The sequence below is a fragment of the Panthera pardus genome, unplaced genomic scaffold (genome assembly GCF_024362965.1).
Source record: "Panthera pardus isolate Hobbes unplaced genomic scaffold, ASM2436296v1 HiC_scaffold_3, whole genome shotgun sequence".
NCBI classification, from domain to species: domain Eukaryota; kingdom Metazoa; phylum Chordata; class Mammalia; order Carnivora; family Felidae; genus Panthera; species Panthera pardus.
Genome location: NW_026526876.1, coordinates 8,195,988 through 8,217,745, shown reverse-complemented (window position 1 = coordinate 8,217,745; position 21,758 = coordinate 8,195,988). Strand labels below are relative to the sequence as shown.

Here is a 21,758-nt window from a genome sequence, read left to right as displayed (position 1 = left end):
GCCCCTCTTAGCAACTTTTAAATATGTAATACAGGGATGCCTGGGTGGCTCAGTTAGTTGAGCATCCGACTTCGGCTCAGGTCGTGAACTTGCGGTTCGTGAGTTCGAGCCCCACGTCGGGCTCTGTGCTGACAGCTAGGAGCCTGCTTGGGATTCTTTCTCTCCCCCTCTCTCTGCCCCTCCCTTGCCTGTACTCTTTCTCTCGCTCTCTCTCTCTCCCTCTCTCTCTCTCTGTCCATCTCTCAAAATAAATAAATAAACATTGAAAAAAAGATCTACCCGTGTAATCACAAATCCAAGGTTTTGTCTTTTTTTATGGCTGAATAGTACACCAGATTTTCTTTATCCATTCGTCCACTGATGGCCACTTAGGTGATTTCCATGCCTTGGCTCTTGTAAATAATGTCGCAATGAACACGGGGTGCAGATATGTCTTTAGGACAGTGATTCTGTTTCCTTCAGATACAGACCCAGAAGTGGGATTTCTGGATCATATGGTAATTTCATTTTTAACTTTTTGAGGACCCTCCGTCCTGTTTTCCATAGTGGCTGCACCAATTTACATTCCCACCACCAGTGCACAAGGGTTCCTTTTTCTTAGTGGTGGCCACACCCTTCAAACCCTGGAATGGAACTTCGGGTTTTCTTTTGATGTAACAGAGCTGCAGGGTGTTTATTTCTTGTTTGTTTTTAAGATGTGTCTCAGGGCGCCTGGGTGGCTCAGTCAGTTAAGCGTCCGACTTCGGCTCAGGTCACGATCTCGCGGTCCGTGAGTTTGAGCCCCGCGTCGGGCTCTGGGCTGATGGCTCAGAGCCTGGAGCCTGTTTCCGATTCTGTGTCTCCCTCTCTCTCTGCCCCTCCCCCGTTCATGCTCTGTCTCTCTCTCTGTCTCAAAAATAAATAAACGTTAAAAAAAATTAAAAAAAAATAAAATGTGTCTCAAACTAGTCGTATTAGGGAAAACTCATCTTTATCACTAAAAGATGGGGTGGGGTGGGATGTGGGTGGCATTTGACCAGGAGTATAGCTTAGACTCTCAGTATCAAAGCCGAGTCTTCTCCTGTAGGAACTAGACAAGTCAACTCAACAGCTGGTAAGATTGAGATATTCCTCTGGATGGACTATAGTTTCTTTCACGAGTCTACCTCCTTCTTGCGTCCCTGTTTATCTTGCGATGAGGAAGTAACTGAAACCAGTACAACTGATGCATCTCAAGAATTTTCTACAAGTCAGTTTCTCTTCTTGTCTCAAAGGAACAACCTAGCTTTTTGGCTTCTCTAGGAGTCGGTGATATTGGGTCTACTTTTTGTGAATGGCTCCATTTCAGATTTTGCCTCCCACATGCGATCAAGATTTAGTCTAGGGGAAATAAATGTCATGCCTCATTCTCCACCCATCTTCCTTGCCTTCAAGGGCTAGCATGAAATGTGGGTAGCAGGACGGGGTGGGCCAGAAAGCCACTTCCCAAGACCCAGACCTACATAGGGCCTTCTCCGTAGAGTCTTGGTGATATCACTGAGTGCGGTTGGGCAACACAGTCATAGAGATGCCCTCACTGGATTTGAAGAAAACGATATTCATCCTTTGAGTTTAAACTTGCGCTCAGTTTTTACATTCAACTATCCCAGAGTACACAGGATGTTAATATTTAAAAGTGATCTAATTATAGCATGAACGAACATATTGCCTATATTTTCACGTTACGAACATTAATTTTTAACAATTTATGCATTTAAGATAGTCCATAATTTTAAAACCCTATTTTGGCAATTATTTTAAAAATAGAAGATGGGTAACTTAAGGAGTGATACTGGCTTGTGCAGCCATATTGGAAAACAGTCTGGAGGTTCCTCGAGAAGTTAAATCTAGAGTTATCATAGGACTCAGCAATTCCACTTCTAGGTATATACCCAAGAGAACTGACAACGTATACCCACACAGAAACTTGTATACAAATGTTCATAACAGAAGGGTTCACAGTAGCTAAACGTGGAGACAACCTAACGTCCATCAACTGATGAGTGGATAGAGGAAACGTGTACTCTCTATACACTGGAATGATACTCATCTTAAAAAGAAGTGAGCTGGGGGTGCCTGGGTGGCTCGGTCCATTAAGTATCCAACTCTTGACTTTGGCTCAGGTTATGATCTCACAGTTTGTGGGTTCAAGCCCTGCATCAGGCTCTGTGCTGACAGTGCAGAGCCTGCTTGGGATTCTCTCTCCCTCTCTCTCCGCCCCTCCCTTGCTCTCTCTCTCTCTCTCTCTCTCTCTCTCGCTCTCTCTCAAAAGAAATAAACTTAAAAAAATAAATAGAAGTGATGTACTGATACATGCCATAACACAGACAAACCCTGAAACCATTCTACATGAAAGAAGCCAGTCACCAAAGACCATATAGGGTATGATTCCATTTACATGAAATGACCAGAGTAGGCTGATCCATAGAGACAGAAAGTAGATGTGTAGTTGCCAGGACCTGGTGAAGTGGTAACAGGGGTGATGAAAATGTTCTCGAATTAGATGTATGGATGGTTGCACACCCCTTAAATATACTAAAACCACTGAATTTTCCAAAGAGTAGATTGTATAGTGCATGAATTATATCTCAATATTTTAAAACGTTTTTATTTAAGTAATCTCTACACCCGACGTGGGGCTTGAACTCACGACCCCAAGATCAAGAGTCGCACACTCCTCCAACTGAACCAGCCAGCCACCCCATCTCAATTTTGAGAGGTTATTAAAAGATGTGGTATTGGCGGGTGCCTGGGTGGCTCAGTTGGTTAAACACCTGACTTCAGCTCAAGTCACGATCTTGTGGTTTGTGGGTTCGAGCCCCATGTTGGGCTCTGTGCTGACAGCTCAGAGCCTGAAGCCTGTTTCAGATTCTGTGTCTCCCTGTCTCTCTGCCCTTGCCCTCTCTCTCTCTCTCTCTCTCAAAAATAAATAAACATTATAAACAATTTTTAAAAATGTGGTATTGGCTATTTTGTTCCCTGAGAGGCCCTGTTACCTCCATAGGACTCAATCTCTTAAGGAAGAGGAAGAAAATGAGAGACCAAAGACAAAATACATCCAGCTCAGTCTGAAGCTCACAGTTGTCTACCTGATTTTCAAGGACACCTTTGGGTTATGAGTAATTACACGGAGCTTTTCACACGGGGGTGGGGAGAATTTCACCTGCTTCTGCGCCAGCATAGTTGGAGAAAAGGAAAGACAGCAGCTTCAGCGAAGACTTCTGGTACAGCCCAACCACGGTCTCGTTCAGCGGGTCCTTGTTCTTGTCCAGCCAGCCGGCAATGTTGTAGTCCACGGTGCCGGCGTAGTGGACCAGCGAGAAGTGGGCCTCGGCCTTGCCTTTGGCAGGCTTGGGCTTCTGGAAGTTGTTGGACTTGCCCAGGTGCTGGTCGTACAGCTTGTTCTTGAAGGAGGTGTCTGTGGCCTTGGGGAACATGCACTCCTCCTCCAGGATGGAGAAGATGCCCATAGGCTGAAAGGAGAACAGACCATGTCTCAGCGTTTAATAGTACGTTTCCATGACTCCGTTGACTGCAGGAGCCAAACACAACTTCTTCGGTGCTACCGCTTTCTGGCTAAGAGCCTTGCAAGGTAAGTGCTGTGAGAGCAAGGTGTGATGACAGAACGGAACTAGCCGTGTAGTATGTGCTTAATGAACGCTTGTTGAACAAGAGAGCATGGAAAGAGATTGTATGTGTTTATTATAAACGTAGCTCACTTTTAGCTATCGGCTTACCCCCCAAAAAGTAAAGTTACATACCTAGACATAAAATACTATGATATATATATAAATATATATGATATATATATATAAATATATATGATATATATATAAATATATATATATAAATACTATGATATATATATAAATATATATGATATACATATATATATATATATATATATATATATATTTGTTTTGAAATTTACTGTCAAATTGGTTTCCATACAACACCCAGTGCTCATCCCAAAAGGTGCCCTTCTCAATACCCATCACCCACCCTCCCCTCCCTCCCATCCCCCATCAGCCCTCAGTTTGTTCTCAGTTTTTAAGAGTCTCTTATGCTTTGGCTCTCTCCCACTCTAACCTCTTTTTTTTTGTTTGTTTGTTTTTTTTTTCCTTCCCCTCCCCCATGGGTTTCTGTTAAGTCTGGACATCTCAGGAGCCACTTCAGAAAGATAAACTCATTCCAATGTGACAGTGCTCAGAATGCTATGGGAATTCCTTTTTTTAAATTTATTTTTTATTTAAAAAAATTTGTTTTTAGCATTTATTTCTGAGAGACAGAGAGAGACAGAACACAAGCAGAAGAGGGGCAGAGAGAGAGGGAGACACAGAATCGGAAGCAGGCTCCAGGCTCTGAGCTGTCAGCACACAACCCCAAGCAAGGCTCGAACCCACGAAACATGAGATCATGACCTGACCTGAAGTCAGATGCTCAACCAACTGAGCCACCCAGGCGCCGCCCCCCTCCCTTTTTTTAAAGTTTATTTACCTATTTTGAGAGAGACAGAGACAATGCGAGTTGGGGAGGGGCAGAGAGAGAGGGAGACAGAGAATCCCAAGCAGGCTCTGCACTGTCCGTGCAGAGCCTGATTCGGGGCTGAAACTCATGAATCTGAGCCAAAATCAAGAGTCAGAAGCTCAACCAACTGAGTCACCCAAGAGTACCCCCCTGCCCTTTTTTTAAGTTAATGTCCTCTGCTATTTTTATAATAACATGGTTCCAAGAACTCCTCACATTCTTGGGGAGAACAGAGCCCTTGGATCTTAACCACCCAGGTACCCCTTAAGGTGTCTGAATTATGCGTGCTTTCCAAACACTTACTCTTCAGCTTCAAGGGGATTCAGCTCTCTTAAGGCTGGGAGAGTAGGGTTAGGGTCGCCACTCGATTAGCAGGGAAGGGTGAGAGCAAAGATGTGGTGGTCCCAAGTCCCTGGGGAGCACCTCTGTTTCTCTACCTTCTCGATGAGCTCGATGCAGGCAGCCAGGTCCATCCCGAAGTCGATGAACTCCCACTCGATGCCCTCCTTCTTGTACTCCTCCTGCTCCAGCACGAACATGTGGTGGTTGAAGAACTGTTGCAGCTTCTCGTTGGTGAAGTTGATGCACAGCTGCTCCAGGCTGTTGAACTAGGGCGTTGCAAACACCAAAGAGCTCAAGTGAGTTTGGGAAACCCAGGGGGAATTCGGCAGAGCAGACACGAAGCGGAGGGGCCTTAACAGGGCCGCTTACTCCAACAACTCACGTCAAAGATCTCAAAGCCGGCGATGTCCAGGACCCCGATGAAGTACTGTCTGGGCTGCTTGGTGTCCAGCTGCTGGTTGATGCGGGTGACCATCCACAGGAACATCTTCTCGTAGACGGCCTTGGCCAGGGCGCCCACCGCGTTGGTCACCTTGAAGAAAGATCACTCGCTCATCCCTCAAATTAATGTTTATATGGTGGTACTAAGTTGAAGCATGAACCGGATGACATCTTCAGGGTCAAAGCTGTTGGAGATGGGTCCAACCTAATATTAAATATTTCTTTTTTTTTTAGGTTTGTTTATTTATTTTTGAGAGAGAGAGAGAGTGAGAGAGCACAAGAGGGATGGGGTAGAGAGAATGAGAGACAGAATCCTAAGCCGGCTCCGTGCCATCAGCGCTTAGCTGATGCCAGGCTCAATTGCACGAACTGTGAGATCATCACCTGAGCCGAGATCAAGAGTCAGCCGCTTAACTGACTGAGCCACCCAGGCGTCCCACCCCCAGCCCCCCATTAAAAATTTCTTGAAATGTTTGCTACCTTAGAATATTCCCCTTTCTGTGAGAACCATTGTATGTACAAAGATAACCTTCTAACAACCATGGTTATGACATGTGACTCTAGACCCTGGCTGCACGTAATTGAACCACAAGGGGACATTTGATCCAAGTTGGGTTGTACAAAGTGTCTCTCCTGCGAATTTGGAATTGGGATCAAAGACACTGGTCTCAGTCTCAGTAGGAGGCTGAACTACAGAGATGTGAAGCTGGGAGCTATGGGGTGAGCAGGAGAGATGGAGAGAGATTTTCTTCCTGGTGAGGACACAGGAGAGGAGAGCAGACAGCCCATGGAGCCCCCGGGAAGGAGCTGCACAGGGACTGCCTGGCTCCAGAGGACCCTTCAGTTTCTGGCTCCAGGCCCTTAGGATGCCCGATGGTACTCTTGATTTACATTCCTTGAGCTAGCTACACCTAGGGTCGTAAGAATGAAACTCCCCCTAATGCTGATGACAATTGCATATGTATTTCTGATATCTTCAACTGAGAGAGCTCTAAGATGATGGTTACTGTTTATTTACCTTTGAGAGTGAGAGACAAACAGAACACGAGAGGGAGAGGGGCAGAGAGAGAGAGAGGGAGACACAGAATCGGAGGCAGGTTCCAGGCTCTGAGCCGTCAGCACAGAGCCCAATGTGGGGCTGGAACCCACGAACCGTGAGATCATGACCTGAGCTAAAGTTGGACGCTCAACCGAGTGAGCCACGCAGGTGCCCCTAAAATGATGGTTAAAATAGCAACATCACTGAGTCAGCTGAACTCAGATCATCTCCATTACCTGCTGGACATTTTGGCCTTTAGTGACATACTCGTTCCCAACCTTCACCCTCGGACAGCACAGGCCCTTCAGCATTTCTGCAGAGTTCAGACCCATTAAGTATCCAGCTTTGTCAGCCACTGGAGGAAGAGGGGAAACAGCGTCACACAAAAACAGCAGCTGCTGATGTGGCCAGTCAGGCCCCAGGGGCCTCCCAGAAATGTTTCCTACGATCCTTTTGTTTTTGTTTGTTTGTTTTTAAATGTTTGTTTCTTTATTTTGAGAGAGACAGACAGAGAGTGCCAGTGGGGAAGGGGCAGAGAGACAGGGAGAGAGAATCCCAAGCAGACTCTGTGCTCCTGGCTCGTGGGTTCGAGCCCTGCGTCGGGCTCTGTGCTGATGGCTCAGTCTGCAGCCTGCTTCGGATTCTGCGTCTCCCTCTCTCTCTGTCCCTCCCTCTCTCACACTCTCTCTTTACCTCAAAAGTAAATAATAAATGTTAAAAAAAAAATTGAAGAAAAGATACAGTTACATAGTAATTTTGGAGTCTGATAATGCAGCAAAATGGTGTCTGAGTAAAGGAGGCACCATTTGGACATACAGCTAAGCACCTTCTTGATTTATGCAAGCTCACAGCTGAGGAAGAAGTACAAAACTTTGCCCCAACCTTCCTGTGTTGGAAGAGGTCAAAAGCAGTCGAGTCTTGGCAATTTCACACAGTTCACTGGGAGTTCAGTTGACTTGGGGACGGACCTGGCTGCCTGCACTGAACTAATCGAGAAGGTCGAGAAATGTTGTTCCCCTAGAGACAGCTCCTTCTTGGCTGGGACCGTCACCTTATTGCTGGCTCGGGAGACGAGCTAATCAAAATCCAGGACAGTATTTGTTAAGTGTTTAATAAGAGGCCAAATGGATACTTTCTTCTTTGCTCCAACTATCCTCTTTTCCTGCTTTGCCCGCTTAGGTGGGTGGTATAATTATTGTTCTAGTCACTTAAACTTGAATGCTTGGGGTTGATCATATCCCTCCTTTACATCCCTGATGTGCCTGTGGTCAGACAGGCATCAAATCCTGCTCACTTCACCTTCAAAATAGCTTGGATCTCCATTGTTGGGAACAGTAGAGTGGTAGAGAGCTTGGGCTCTCAACTCAGCCTGATGTTCACATTTTGGTTTTGCTTCCTTGTACTCATGGTTTCGTTTTTGTTTGTTTGTTTATTTATTTATTTTTTAAACTGGGGGTAGGGTGATTCTTGGTGGTTTCCCGTTGGTTCGGTTGTTGGGAAGTAGGCCTGGTGCATGGTGAGCCCTCAGCAAACGTTTACTTGGATTGGCATCCTCATCAGAGGACCTCAGGCCTGGATCACTTTCCCCTGTTCGGGCTCTTTCTGCTCCTAAGCACTGAGCACACGGCTGCCAGGGCTGGAAGGGGGCCTGGGCCCCCACCGTGATATTCATAATACGAGATCCACCCTTTGCCGAGGAGCCTGGTACATTTTCTTTTCAAACCCCCACACTCTTGGCAACCTTGACTGGTCACAGATTAACTCACACGCATCTCCCCTCCTATGTGGAGCGTCCGTGGTTTCTGGTGCCTATCACATCCATTCTAAGCTGTTTAGCTCGTCATTCAAGGCCTTTTCAAACTGAGGCCAAAATAACTACTCTTTAATTCCCATGTCTTACACTTGCACACATCCTCTTCTGCAGCCAATGTGGACCACTCTGCTGTTTATTGCCATCACATTCCTTCTCCTGCCCCCTTGATCATCATGTTTCCTCTGCCCAGACTACCTCTTTCCTTTCAACCATACCTTTCAGGATCTACCCACCCTTCAAACTCTGCATCAGTGCCCTCCTCCCCCAGGAAGCCCTCCTCGATTACCCCCAATCAGAAGTGCTTCCTGTTCTGAACACAGCCTCTCTCCCGCTGCTTATCTGGCACCATTGCCAGAGGCAGGATTCCAAGATGGCCTCCAGGATTGGTGCCCCTGGTATATATTCCCCGCATAATCCCCTCCACTTGTGTGGGGGTAGAACCAGTGAACGTGATATGACCTGTCACTCCTGTGAAGAGGTCACTAAGGAAAAGAGATTATCCTGGGCAACCCTAGCCTAATCAGGCAAGGCTTTATGGGCAGTGGTAAAGTCACGTATATTTTCCTGGTCTTTCTTTCAAGGCTACTGCACCCCTGTATCATCTGGGGTTCAAGACACAGTGCTTCCCATAGTGTGGGGATGTTATAACAGGTAGGATTATTGGAGATGAGCCAGTCTTTTACTTAACAGAACTTGGAAGACACGGTGGGAGAGAGATGAGGGGAAGAACAGGGGGTATGGAGGGGGGGTCCTGCTGCTGTGAGCCCCTCCCACTGCTCTCTGCTCTGTTTCCAGGAGGGGGACTGGAGATCATCCAGGTGAGAGCCATGGGGCGCAGGGAGATGCATACACTAGTCCATGGTTCGGGGTTCAACTTCAACAGATGTCAGAATTAAAGGCAATGAGAGGAGGAGACCTCCTCACCTGGTCTTAGGCTCAGGTGCTTAAGGACAGTATTCTGGACACTAATCATGGCGTGCACAGAGAGAAAGTGAAGTTCATGGAAGCATACCCTCTTAGAAATGTCTACCCCAAAATAACAGGTGAGCTGTGATAGCGAGCAGTAGTGGTGTGGACAGTGATTATTCATTCACGAGAATGCCCAGACGTGGTTACCTTCGGTGCCGTCAGGCTCCGCCTGCTCTTCTCGCTGCTTCTGCTTGAACTTCATGTTCCCATAGTGCATTACGGCGCCTGTCAGCTTGTAGATCCCGACTTTCTCCTCTGAGCTGAAGCCCAGAATGTCAATGGCATTCTGGGAGTTAGAAAAAGGACAGTTGTCACAGAGACTCTGTTTTCCCTGGTGAAGACCTCACCCTTTCTGTACAGTCCGGGAGATGGCATTTGCCCAAAGGAGTGGTTGACAGGTGGGATGTGTTAAGATAGGGGTTAAAAGCCATTTCTTTGTGGCGCCTGGGTGGCTCTGTCGGTTAAGCGTCTGACTCTTGATTTCAGCTCAGGTCATGATCTCATGGTTTGTGAGTTTGAGCCCAGCCGTCGTGCTGTGCTGACAGTGTGGGGCCTGCTTGGGATTCTGTCTCCCTCTCTCTCTGCCCCTCCCCTGCTTGTTTTCTCTCTCTCTCAAAAAAAAAAAAAAAAAAAAATATATATATATATACGTATATATATATTTGATTTAAAATCCATTTCTCTAACATGTTTATGTGGGAGGGGGAGATTATGGAAGAAAATGTAAATCGTCTGTAAGAACTGATTTGAATCCTTTATACATAGATTTGGGGCTGTTTTCTGGAGGAGGCCGTTGGGAACCATTGTGTGATAGCAGGAGAAGGAAGTGTCATGGAGAGTGTCTGAGGAAGTGTCCAACAGCTTGAAAGCCTGGCATGGTAAGCCGGGAATTCTGGTGTTGCTCAGAATTGAGACAATATGGCACCCCAGGCAACTAGAGCCTCAAGGGACAGTCATGGAAGAGAATGCCACCATTTTTCAAATAAGGAAGGGGAAAACTTTTGCAGAGCCTACCTGTGCTAGGCACATCCATATATCGCCCCGTTAGGTCGCTATGAGAACCTTCTAGGTGTGCAGATGTTTCCAAAGTTACAGGTGAGACCTGAGGTTCTAAAAGGATAAGTGACCTGCCCCAAGTCACACAGGCAGGATGGGATAAAACTGGGGCCGGACCAAGTGCTTGGGTCACTTCAGAGCCCACAGCGGTTGCTGATTTGGTCTGACAGCCCTTGGCCCGTCATCTACCACAAAGACTTAAATTAGCGACTCCTTCTCTGGGGTGTATGTGTTGACTATGCAGTAGGCCTTGCAGCCTGAGCCTAAGCAATCCCCACTGGTGGATTTGACATGTATGGACGTGCTGGTGAGCAGGTTGGTCAGTGTCAGCAGGATGGCACTCTTGGGGTCGTGCCCCCTTTTGGAGAGGGAGAGTCCATGCCAGGAGCAAACCTGCAGGATGAGAGGCCGTGATGGCCTCCTTGACTCCATATCCCACCCCATCAGATGCATATCTGTGTCCTAGGAAGGGGTCATTGTAGGTTAAGAGAGAAAACCTTTCATTAAATTTTGAAAGGAACCAGGTGAAAGCATTACTGTCTGGGGACCCTCTTGGAGAACGCAGTCTCTGGAAGGGAGAAATCCCCTTCTGCTCGGCCATAAACCATCGCCCAGGAAAAGCTCCATGAGAGGGATGAACAGTGTCGGCCCCTGACAGCTGGGGACCTATGCTGAGGACCTGAGACATCTTTGGTGACTTTAGGAATTACCTAAGGGGCGCCTGGGTGGCTCAGTCGGTTGAACATCCGACTTCAGTTGGGGTCATGATATCGTGGTTCATGAATTCGAGCCCTGCGTTGGGCTCTGTGCTGACGGCTCAGAGCCTGGAGCCTGCCTCAGAGTCTGTGTCTCCTTTTCTCTCTTCCCCTCCCTCCCCCTCAAAAATAAATAACAATCACAAAAAAAAAAATTTAAAAATTATCTAAGAGGCTCTTTCTTGGGGGCTGGGGAGACTTTGCCCAGGTCATTAACCCAATCTTTCCATCTTCATCAGTTGGTAAGGGCTGGGGAAAATTGGTAAAAATATATATAGCTAGGTTTGAGTTAACTAAAGTTCATTTGCCCAAGAACATCTCTTCTTGTCTTTTTTTTTTAATGTTTATTTTTGAGAGAGAGAGAGAGAGAGAGAGAGAGAACAGGGGAGGAGCGGAGAGAGAGAGAGACACACAGAATCTGAAGCAGGCTCTAGGCTCCAAGCTATCAGCACACAGCCCGACATGGGGCTTGAACTCATGAACCACGAGATCATGACCTGAGCTGAAGTTGGACACTTAACCGACTGAGCCACCCAGGCGCCCCACATTCTCTTGTCTTAAAACAATTAGCGTCACCCGGAAATGTCACAAAATGAAAGCCAAGGAGCTGGCACTGGACAGTGCCCCCAGCCTGTTGGACAAGACCCCTTTCCACCAGCTCTTATGGGTCCTGTGAGGGCAGAGCCAACAGCAGTGGAGATGAATTGCCCAGAGATGATGTCTGTCCGTTAAAAGTGCAATTAATTAAAAAAAAAAAAAAAAAAAGGAAGTCCTGGGGTTGGGCAGATCTGGCTTCAAACGCTCTAACATTTACAAACTCTGTCTTTGAGCAAATTGTGTGTTTTTTTCTTCTAAGACTCCGCTTCCATCTTTGTGACTCAGAAGTCATAGTCGTTACCTCTATCACAGGTTTGGGGGAGGCTTAAACAAGGTAACACGGACAAAGCCCTTATCTTAGTTCCTAGCTCATGTAAGTGCTCAATGCACTTCGTTATTATTATTCTAGTTATTAACCTTAGAAATGCTTCCCAAAGCTAACGGCTGGGGGGTGGGGGCCGATGGGTGCGCTAAGGATGTGGGAGCTGAAGGTGAGCCTGAGTGGGCAGGTAGCCTGAGGAGTGGAGCGTCTGCTACAGAGTGGGTTATCTTTCCTGCTTCATACTTGGCTGTGTCTTAAAATTTTTCTTGGGGCGCTTGGGTGGCTCAGTCAGTTAAGCGTCTGACTTAGGCTCGGGTCATGATCTCTCGAGTTCGAGCCCCGCGTCCGGCTCTGTGCTGACAGCTCGGAGCCTGAAGCCTGCCTCCAATTCTGTGTCTCCCTCTCTCTCTCTGCCCCTCCCCCACTCACGCTCTGTCTCTCTCTGTCTCAGAAATAAATAAACATTAAAAAAAATTTTTTTTTTAATTTTTTCTTAAAGAACCGTGCAGATGGTTTTGTAACCTGAGAAGTTCCAACGAAACCTTTCAAAACCTTATACGTGTGAACATCTAAAGTGCTGGAGAAGGGAACGGGAAGTCCTGTTTGGGAGAATGTTCTGGATCCCCCAAGGGATCTGCTGAGGTGGTGCTGGGTGCTTGGGAGGGGTGCAATCTGGACGAATTGTCTTGACATCTCCATCTCTGAGATCTTGGGTCTGGTCACCTAACATCTCTGGGGCCCCGTTTCTCATTAGATCGCTAGGATGCCTCTCCGTTCACAAGCGCAGTGATTCCACACAGAAAGAAAGGAGGAAGGAGAAAAGATGCTTACATCAGTTGCCAGCAGCTCTTTACTGTCATCGATGCTGGCCACGGTGACCTCTCCTTGGCTCACGAAGGGGAAGTCAAAGGGATTGGTTGAAATGAGGAGCAAGTCTGTGAAACACGAAGGAGGTCCCATCAGCGCCTCGCGCACCTCGTACGCGGGGTGTTTTTCCTACGTGACTGATTTGGAAGATGAGAGCAATAACCCCTAAGACCTTACCGATTAGTTCTGGCTTCTTGTTTGACATGATTTGGTAAAAAATGTGATAGCTTCTCTCACTGGACAGCTGAAATGTCACTCTGGATTTTTCTAAGAGATCTAAGGGAACAGGAAATAATGTGATTTGAGGTCCCTGGGAGATGCCTCTGTGGTCAAATCCCATGGTGCCCAGTGGGGTGCCCTGACTCACAGGTTTCGATGTCTGCAGATGCCAGCTTTCCCGTGGCTCCGAAATGAATCCGAATGAATTTCCCCTGTCCAATGGCAGTTAGACAAACATCACCATTATTTCATGTATATGGTAGTGTGGCTGGCTTTTGCTAGGGACTACCAGCCATGAGTGGGAAATGTAGGGTCACGGAGAAAGTGATGCCAGATGCAGAGGACTTGCCTCTTCTCTGTCTGCCTGGCATCCGGTGTCCCCATTCTGGGTCCATCAAGACTCAGATAGTTCTACCCAAAGCATCTGGCCCTGTTCCTCCAGCTCTGGGGATGCCCACAGCCTCCCTCACCAACTTCTGCTTGAGACCACCTCACGCTAGACTGTCCCCTTGGTTTTTAACCTGCTCTCTGGTACCCGGATTCCCAAACACTTCATGACAACTTTGATGGGTCTCATTGGATTGTCTTGCTGACCTCCTTTTTTCCTTCTGAGATTTCTTCCTTTGGTTTCCCTTACTGCTTACTACAGGCAAACCTAGCTTCCAGGCTCAGGCCAGGCTCTCTGGCTCCCCAAATACACATTCAGAGTCTGAGTTCTCCCCTTTGGAGGGGAGGCGAGAGGTGAAATTTTATGAGTGATTGGTCTCTACCAAACTGTGAGCAAATTTGAGGGCAAAAATGTTGCCTTGCTTATTCACCCATAGTCAGGAATGTGGTCGTTAGTAATATTCTCAATATTTTCTTCTTTTATTTTGAGCTTATTTATTTATTTTGAGAGAGATAGGGAGAGAGAGAATCCCAAGCAGGCTCCACACTCTCAGTGCAGAGCCCAAAAGGAGGCTCGATCCCATGAACCGTGAGATCGTGACCTGAGCCAATACCAAGAATCGGATGCTTGAATGACTGAGCCACCCAGATGCCCTGGTATAGTTTCTGAATGAAGCTTGAGAAGAGTTGGTGCAGGGTCAATGGAGGTATGAGTGAACTGTAAGTGTTGGTCTTTGGTATTGTTAGCTGCTCAGTGGGAGATGATGGAAGTTTTAGCCTGCAGATGTTTGGTGCGTGGGCGGAAGGTAGACAGAATAACCAGGGTGATCGTGACTTCTGGGTCTGGGCCAAGAGGAGAGGCCTAAGGACTATAGGGGGTGTCTAAAGGCATTGTCTTCCTCATGGCACCAGGTTAGCTCAATAACTGACTTGATGCCAATGTATGTACCATGTCTCTGCTGTGTAACATGCACCCAGGTCCCCTACGAGCAAGAGATTTTAGTTGTGCACAGGGAGGACAGATGTGCAAATGGGCAATGCACAGAGGACCGAGGGAAAGAAAGAAGAAAGGTCAGGGCTCATTGTCACAGTCCTTGATGGCTACATCTACTCTCTCATCGGTGACCACTTTATCTTTGAGAAATAACGATGAAACACAAGCTTGAGATTATCCACCTCCTGAGATGTGTGAAGTCCTGATGTACTTTTGCAACTACAGGCATAAATGAGGGCTTCACCTCGTGGTATTTGCTCACCTCCTGGTACAGTGAGGTTAGGTAGAGGACTGGTTGTTTATTTGCCGATGGAGGAAGTCAATGCCTCTTTGGCTGAGCTAAACTTAAGTGAGACATTGAGGGATGGAACATATCCTTCAGTATTTTCAACATCAACTTATTCCCAGGTTTTGGGCTCTCCTGCCTTCACAGGACTTTTCCTTTTCCCAATGCCTCTGACTTGGAGAAATTAAAGCTGCTCACTTAATTCACACTAAGGTTTATGTGGCTAATAAGCCAATGAGATTGCTCAGTGGACTTCAACATTTTAAAATGTGCTACCTCAAGGGGCATCTGGGTGGCTCAGTAGGTTAAGCATCTGACTCTTGGTATCGGCTCAGGTCATGATCTCACAGTTCGTGGGATCGAGCCCCTCATCAGGCTCTGTGCTGAGCCTGTAGCCTGCTTAAGATTTTCTCTCTCCCTCTGCAACCCCCCCCCAAAAAAGTTTCTGCCTCAAGAGACCAATTTTAGCATAAAAGAATCGCTCTCTACTTGTGGAACCTGAATCACCGTAACTTCAGGATGCTCTGAGATGTCGCTGTCTAGTTAGGAAGGCACAGATAATTCTCCCTCTGCCGAGAATGAGCCAACACATTCTTCAGTGTATCAGAATATCCCAGCAGGGCAGATAGATCTGAATCACGTGAGGGTAGAATAGGGCTGGCTATATTCTGGTTTATGTGGCATTTTTTAATATCCAGCATTTGAGGAGAGGGTTTGGTTCTGGGGTGGGGGTGGGGGTGGGGGTGTGGAAAATTGGACTGGGTCTTACAAATCTCGAGGAGTTGTCATTCCTCACAGTCTTGGCGTTTCCAAAGGCCTCCAGCAGGGGATTGGCCTGGATGATTTGATCTTCCAGCGTCCCCTAATAATAAACAAGAAGAGACAAAGGGAGGACTTTGGACTGTCCCCTGAAGGAGCCCCCTGGTGACTCGAATGTGTGTATGCTCCGGGCAGGGTCCAAGGAGAGATGCTGACCAGTCCAGCCCGGTGGCCAGTGCAGATGTGAGAAGGAACCCACGGCCTCACCCCCCACCTCCCGAGGAGGCTTCAAGGTCCCATCCAGGAGACGGTCTGATTAGTATAGCATTGACGTGACTCTGGTCACACCAGATTTCAGGCTTCATCTTGATTTTTCAGGCTGCCTTTCTTCTCTGATAACACTTCATTATAAAGCATGGATTTTTAGAATACATACACCCGTTACTGCATGCATCGGGACCCAACTAATAGATTTGGATTCAGAAGTATAAATAGAATTGAGCAATTAAAGTGCCCCAAGAGATCACTTATAGAAATAGTGGTTCTCAAAAAAATTTTAAGTAGCAAAAAATATGTCATGAGAACTATTGCTCAGAAGTCCGCTTAAAGAAGATGTCGGGCTCTGTGCTGACAGCTCGGAGCCTGAAGCCTGCCTCCAATTCTGTGTCTCCCTCTCTCTCTGCCCCTCCCCCGCTCATGCTCTGTCTCTCTCTGTCTCAGAAATAAACATTAAAAAAAAAATTTTTAAGAAGGCAGAACTTTTACCCTCAGCCCCCACCATGACTGCTTATCCTTCTGTCTCCAGGGCAGTTTTCAAACTCCTGTCCCGCCCAGCTGGTTCTCAAAGTGTGATCCCTGGACCAGTTGCGTGAACAGAGGGAACGTGATGAAAATGCAAAGCGTCAGCGTTGTGAATGTGAGATTGGCATTTCGGTCAGAAATTCTGGGCCAGGGGCTTAGCGATCGGTCGTTCACAAGCCCTCCTGGTGATTCTTACGTGCGCTCACCTGTTTTTTGAGAGCCCCTGGCCTGAAGCATCCCTCCTGGAGGGGAGTGCATAGTGAGTTGCTCACCTGTCCCTGGCTTTTCCTGACGGAGCTGTGGTGCCACCACCTCCCGCCCTGCCCCGCAAGCACCCTTAGGACACGACGCGGCGCACTGCCTACACTTGGTGCTCACCCACTCTTTAAGTTGGACTTATGCCCGCAAACCTCCCGATGGAGGGAGCTGCTTACCTGCATCTTGCCTGGCTGCTGCTCCTTCTTTTTGTCCCCAGTGACCGCAATTGTTGCAAAGTACTGGATGACACGCTTGGTGTTCACGGTCTTCCCCGCGCCGGATTCTCCGCTGCCGATTTAAAAGTAAGGGAGATAAAAGGGTGGAAGGGGCAGTGCCGGCTTCCGTGTCCACATGGTGCAAACAGAGGTTACTCACGTGATGAGGATGGACTGATTGTCTCGATCTGGAAATGCAGAGGGAAGAAGACGGAATAAAGAAACAGCAAACACACGGAATAAAAAACAAAAAACAAAACACAGGGCAACATCGGGTGTGGTCGGGGTCCATGTGGCGCTGACCTGAACGAGGGGTGTGAGGCTGGGGAGTGTCTAATCTTCCTCGAGACCATTGGTGCAGGTTTCCCAAATGTGGGATGTGCACCACGGACAGCGTGGCGAGTGAACAGTGAATCCCACAGTGTGCAAGTTTTTCTTGTTCATGGGTCTTTAACTCCTTGCCAGCCCTTTCTCAACAAAGAACAAGTCTCAGACTCAGGGCTTGTGGGAAGGCACGGCTTCTAATTAGAATCTATGGGCACTGATTGGTTGTCATTGAGATTTTCTTTTACCTTTACTCTGTACTCGTGGAAAATGACCGTGGTTTTCCATTTACAGTCGCTTATGAGTTGAGTGGTGTCCCTCACAAATTCATATGTTGAGATCCTTACCCCCAGGACCTCAGAATGTGACCTTGTTTGGAAACAGGGTCTTTGCAGGTGCTATTGGTGAAGATAAGGTCGCCCTGGGGTGGGTGGAGCCCAAATCCAATATGATTTCGGTCCTTATTAAAAGGAGAGGTTTGGAGATAGATCCACTCAGGGAGAACACCATGTAAAGGCAAATGTATAAGCAGAGTGATGTTTTTACAAGCCAAGGAACCCCACAGACAGCCAGGAAACCTCCAGAAACTGCAAGAGGGGCAGGGGACAGATTCTACCTCTCCACCCTTGGAAGGACCCAACCACGCTGATACCCCAGCCTTGGACTTTCCACCTCCAGACTTTGAGACAATAATTTCTGTTGTGTGAGCCACCTGCTTTATGGGATTTTGCCACAGCAGCCCTAGAAACTCATACAAATAGTGGTATTGGGGGCACTTGGGTGGCTCCATCAGTTAAACATCCAACTCTTGATTTCATCTCAGATAATGATCTCATGGTTTGTGGGATCAAGCCCCATGTTGGGCTCCACTCTGAGTGTGGAATCTGCGTAAGATTCTCTCTCTCTCTCCCTCTCTCTCTGGCCCTCCCCAACTCACATGCATGCCTCTCTCTCTCTTTCTCTTAAAATAAGTAAATAAGCTTTAAAACCACCCCCCCTCCACAGGGCACCTGGGGGCTCAGTCAGTTAAGCATCTGACTTCGACTCAGGTTATGATCTCACGGTTTGTGGGTTCGAGCCCCACATCGGGCTCTGTGCTGACAGCTCAGAGCCTGGAGCCTGCTTCAGATTCTGGGTCTCCCTCTCTCTCTGTCCCTCCCTTGCTCATGCTCTGCCTCTCTCTCTCTCAAAGATGAATAAACATTAAAAAAATATTAAACCCTCCTCAAACAAAAAAAAATAGTGCTATCGATCTTCCTTTTCAAATTGATGTAACTTTAGTTGATTTGCAGACAAATATGAAATGTACAGTAATGTCTAGGACTGAATGTGAGAGAGGGAGGGCTGAGGTCTGGACAACATGAGGTTTGGGAGATGACTTTCAGGGTCGTCAAATCTCAGAGGCTTGCTTCTGCTTCTTGAGTCTGCACCAAATTGAGTCAGGTGAAAGTGGCACAGGTCAAAGTGACAGAAAACAGGGTGTCGTCTCAGAGACGACACTATCGTCACATCTCTACATCCTGTGCCCTCCTGGAAATTTAGGGAAGAGACAGAGGAACCCGAGTCTGGGGAGGAAGACAGCGCAGGGACTTTGCTATGCGCATTTCTCCAACTTTGCTTTCTAGCTGCCACTAATAGGCTCCCTTCTAAGCATGCTCATATTGGGGGATTCTGTGGGGTTAGGGCAGGGCATCTCTCTGCGTTCCTGGTCCCCCCCCCCCCCCGCCCCCAGTAAGCATGTGCGCAGCGCGGCATCAGTCGTCAGCACTGGCCTACGAACCATGGCTGCTAATGGAAGATACTGCAAAATCATCATGCAATCATCGGAGTCTCCCAAGGTCACTTTGCTCATCGCCCCATCCAGATGATCGAAGGGCTTGAATAATTAGCTGAGAAGCAGTCCAATTAAAGGGCTTGAATAAGGAACTAAAAACTATTCGTAAAAAATACGGATTGAAGAAATGACTCACCCGTCAGCATGAACTGATAGGCGTTGTCGGAGATGGAGAAGATGTGGGGCGGGGCCTCCTGGCGCTTCTTGCCTCGGTAGGCGGCCACCACCTCGGGGTTGTACACCGGCAGCCACTTGTAGGGGTTGACGGTGACGCAGAAGAGGCCCGAGTAGGTCTGAGAAAACCAGAAAATGCAGCATGTGGATCTTGTCTTTACTTGGAGAGGGGGACGGCTTAATAAGGAGATGCCAAAGGGCACTCACGTAGATCATCCAGGCTGTGTAACGCTCTTTGAGGTTGTACAGCACGGCGGGCTCGTGCAGATGCGTCATCATGGCCATGTCCTCGATCTTGTCAAACTTGGGAGGGTTCATGGGGAACACCTGGTCACTGTTCAGGGTGAGTGTCTGGGGATTGAGAGGAAAAGCACATGATGAGTAGGAGAGCCAATGCTCTGTACCCCACTCTACCTGGTGCGGAGGAAGTCGTGAGACACTGCAGTGTGATCACCCCATTACCATGAACAGCTTTATGGATCATCTCCATTCCCAGAGATGATCCACAAAGAACTATCCTTGATTAACCTAATCCCGGTCAAACTGCATAACCGGTTCTGGTCTGGTGCCCCCTGTCAGCATGCCATCCCGTGTTGGGGAATGAGCCACAGGTACGCACAGCAATAGAGCCCTTTAGCCCTCGGGGTCCAAGTGGGACTCGGGACGGCCCAGGCCAGGGCAGGGCGGGCCGCCTCTGTTCGACCCATTTGCAGTGAGTGCTGATATGAGACAAAGGTCAAGAGGCTGGAAAGAAGTATTCCAGTGTATTCCGTGCATTTCCACCTCAATACTTCTGCTCACATGGGTTCCTTTGTCTCGAGTACCTTCACCGAAATTATGTTCAGAACCCCTCAAAGTTCAGCTCAGGCGACACCTCCCCTGTGACCTGTTTCCTGTCTCCCTATCTTTTCCGGGGTTCCATCATTCTTTGCATTTACAGCATTTGGGCTTGCACCATGGTCCGTGGTCAAACTGTATATTTCTGAGACTATTACTTAATTTCCCTTCTGTGGGTTTCCCCTCAGAAGGCAAAAAGGCGGGGATTTGTTGGTACGGGCCAAATCTCTTGAGGAAAGGAGACTCATTTGCCCCGCTGCTCTGCACTAGAGTAGATACCCAAGATAGCATAAGGGGAGATGGAAAATTCTGTGTATCCTGAACCTTCAGACATTGGGACTTGTTTCTTTTCAGATCATTCAGGGAAGCAGTGAGATCCTCAGCGTGTGACCGTGTAAGATTCCGAAAATGAGGCACAACCATGGGAGGGGCCCCCCAAGAATGACTGAAGAAAATTTATTTCCAGCTCAGTGCAAAGAGGCTGAAATCAGAGGTTAAGTTCTATAAACAAACAACAAATAAAATAAAGATCTGCCTTGTATGCCTGAGTTTGTGAACTGAGACTCATACCTGCCAGTCACATCTTAATTCCTACACAAGATGGTAAACTTTGGGAAGGCAGGTTGTGAGATTTGCTTCTGTCTGCAAAGCGATGGATGCCAGGCATGGTGGGCGTCCAGTGAATATTGAATTGAATGGTGCCCTGTAATTCTACATTAAGCTAGGAATTGCCTCTAGTGTTTTCTCTATAAGTCACTCTGCAGCCTAGGGAATGACATTTGCCTGGCCCACCCAGCAGCAACCAGCATCGATCTTTCCCTTAAATGGTCCAACCTCTGCCACCCTAACCTTCTCCTTTCTCCAAAGCAAACATCACAAAAACTCTCAAAGCCCAAGTCCCAGAAAAACGAAAGAAGCAGGAATGAAGGCATTTGCAAATGTCACTTCACTACGGAATAGATCAACGTTAGTTGTGTTCTGTCTTCACATTGCTACGGACTAGCATGTGATTTCCAATATTCCATGCCAAAGGTACATGAGAATGCCCACATTTTCAAGGACATCTGAGATCAACACTTACCCGGTCATCCAGCGTCTTGACCGTGACTTTGTCGTTTTCCCTGCTCTGGATCATACCTTTCACGTACATTTCCTTATCATCTACTGCAAAGCAGGCTTTCTTAGAATCAAAGGGGCGGTTTTGTGACTCGATTCTCTCCTTCTCTGGCTTCCGCAGGTAGGGAGCCGCCTCTCCAAAAATGGCCATCTCGGCATCAGAACTCATGACTGCAGGGGGGCTGGGAAGACCAGGGAGATGGCTGAGTCTGGAGCCTGGGTGACTCCTGAATCTGAAGGGTCCCACCCTATTATTTTTGCCCATCCCAGGGGGTCGGATCAAAAGCTCCTGGGATTAATTTAGGTCATGAGGAATCTAGGACCATGTCTAGGGGCTTAGAGTGGGCAAGGGGCAATGAGCTAAGGGAGAGACTGCATTCTAAGAAAAATGGTTGAGGGGTGGTTTTCATCCCTGGGTGCTGATTTGGGGGGGTATCTCTTAGTTCAGCTCCACGCTCGGAAGGAAGTCTGAACCAACCAGAGTGAGCCCAACAAAGGTGAGTCCAACAAAAGAGGACTTGGGAAGCACTTCCTTAATGACATACCTTGTTTGAGCCCTGTGATCTCAAATCTTAAGATCCCCTTAAGATTCCCAAATCTTAAGGGTGTCTGAAAACAATGATTGGGATGTTGATAGTTCCTAGTAGAAATTTCATACAGCCCAATGGAAAGTAATGACTTGAACATAAATAGTCTTACCACACTCGCTTAGAACATTCTAGGTAGCAAGCTGATGGGAAGCATTATGGACAAATACAGTGGTTCTACATTTTAATGTGCATCAGAGTTTACCTGGAGGGCTTGTTAA

General features: G+C 47.6%; 1 protein-coding gene across 1 annotated transcript in view; it reads right to left on the bottom strand.

The window, feature by feature from the left end:
- LOC109245866 (myosin-13) overlaps positions 1-21,132 on the bottom strand; it is a 53,209-nt gene extending 32,077 nt beyond the window's left edge. Inside the window, exons 1-14 of the mRNA XM_053892895.1 lie at positions 20,916-21,132; positions 19,205-19,348; positions 18,960-19,116; positions 16,826-16,853; positions 16,627-16,738; positions 15,402-15,494; positions 13,114-13,177; positions 12,924-13,022; positions 12,711-12,814; positions 9,297-9,435; positions 6,604-6,722; positions 5,270-5,419; positions 4,983-5,153; positions 3,182-3,491 (exon numbers count right to left, since the gene is read on the bottom strand). Coding sequence (XP_053748870.1) covers positions 3,182-3,491; positions 4,983-5,153; positions 5,270-5,419; positions 6,604-6,722; positions 9,297-9,435; positions 12,711-12,814; positions 12,924-13,022; positions 13,114-13,177; positions 15,402-15,494; positions 16,627-16,738; positions 16,826-16,853; positions 18,960-19,116; positions 19,205-19,348; positions 20,916-21,119 — 1,894 coding nt within the window. The 5' untranslated portion in view covers positions 21,120-21,132. The remainder of the gene's footprint in view (positions 1-3,181; positions 3,492-4,982; positions 5,154-5,269; positions 5,420-6,603; positions 6,723-9,296; positions 9,436-12,710; positions 12,815-12,923; positions 13,023-13,113; positions 13,178-15,401; positions 15,495-16,626; positions 16,739-16,825; positions 16,854-18,959; positions 19,117-19,204; positions 19,349-20,915) is intronic.
- Positions 21,133-21,758: the final 626 nt, after the last annotated feature.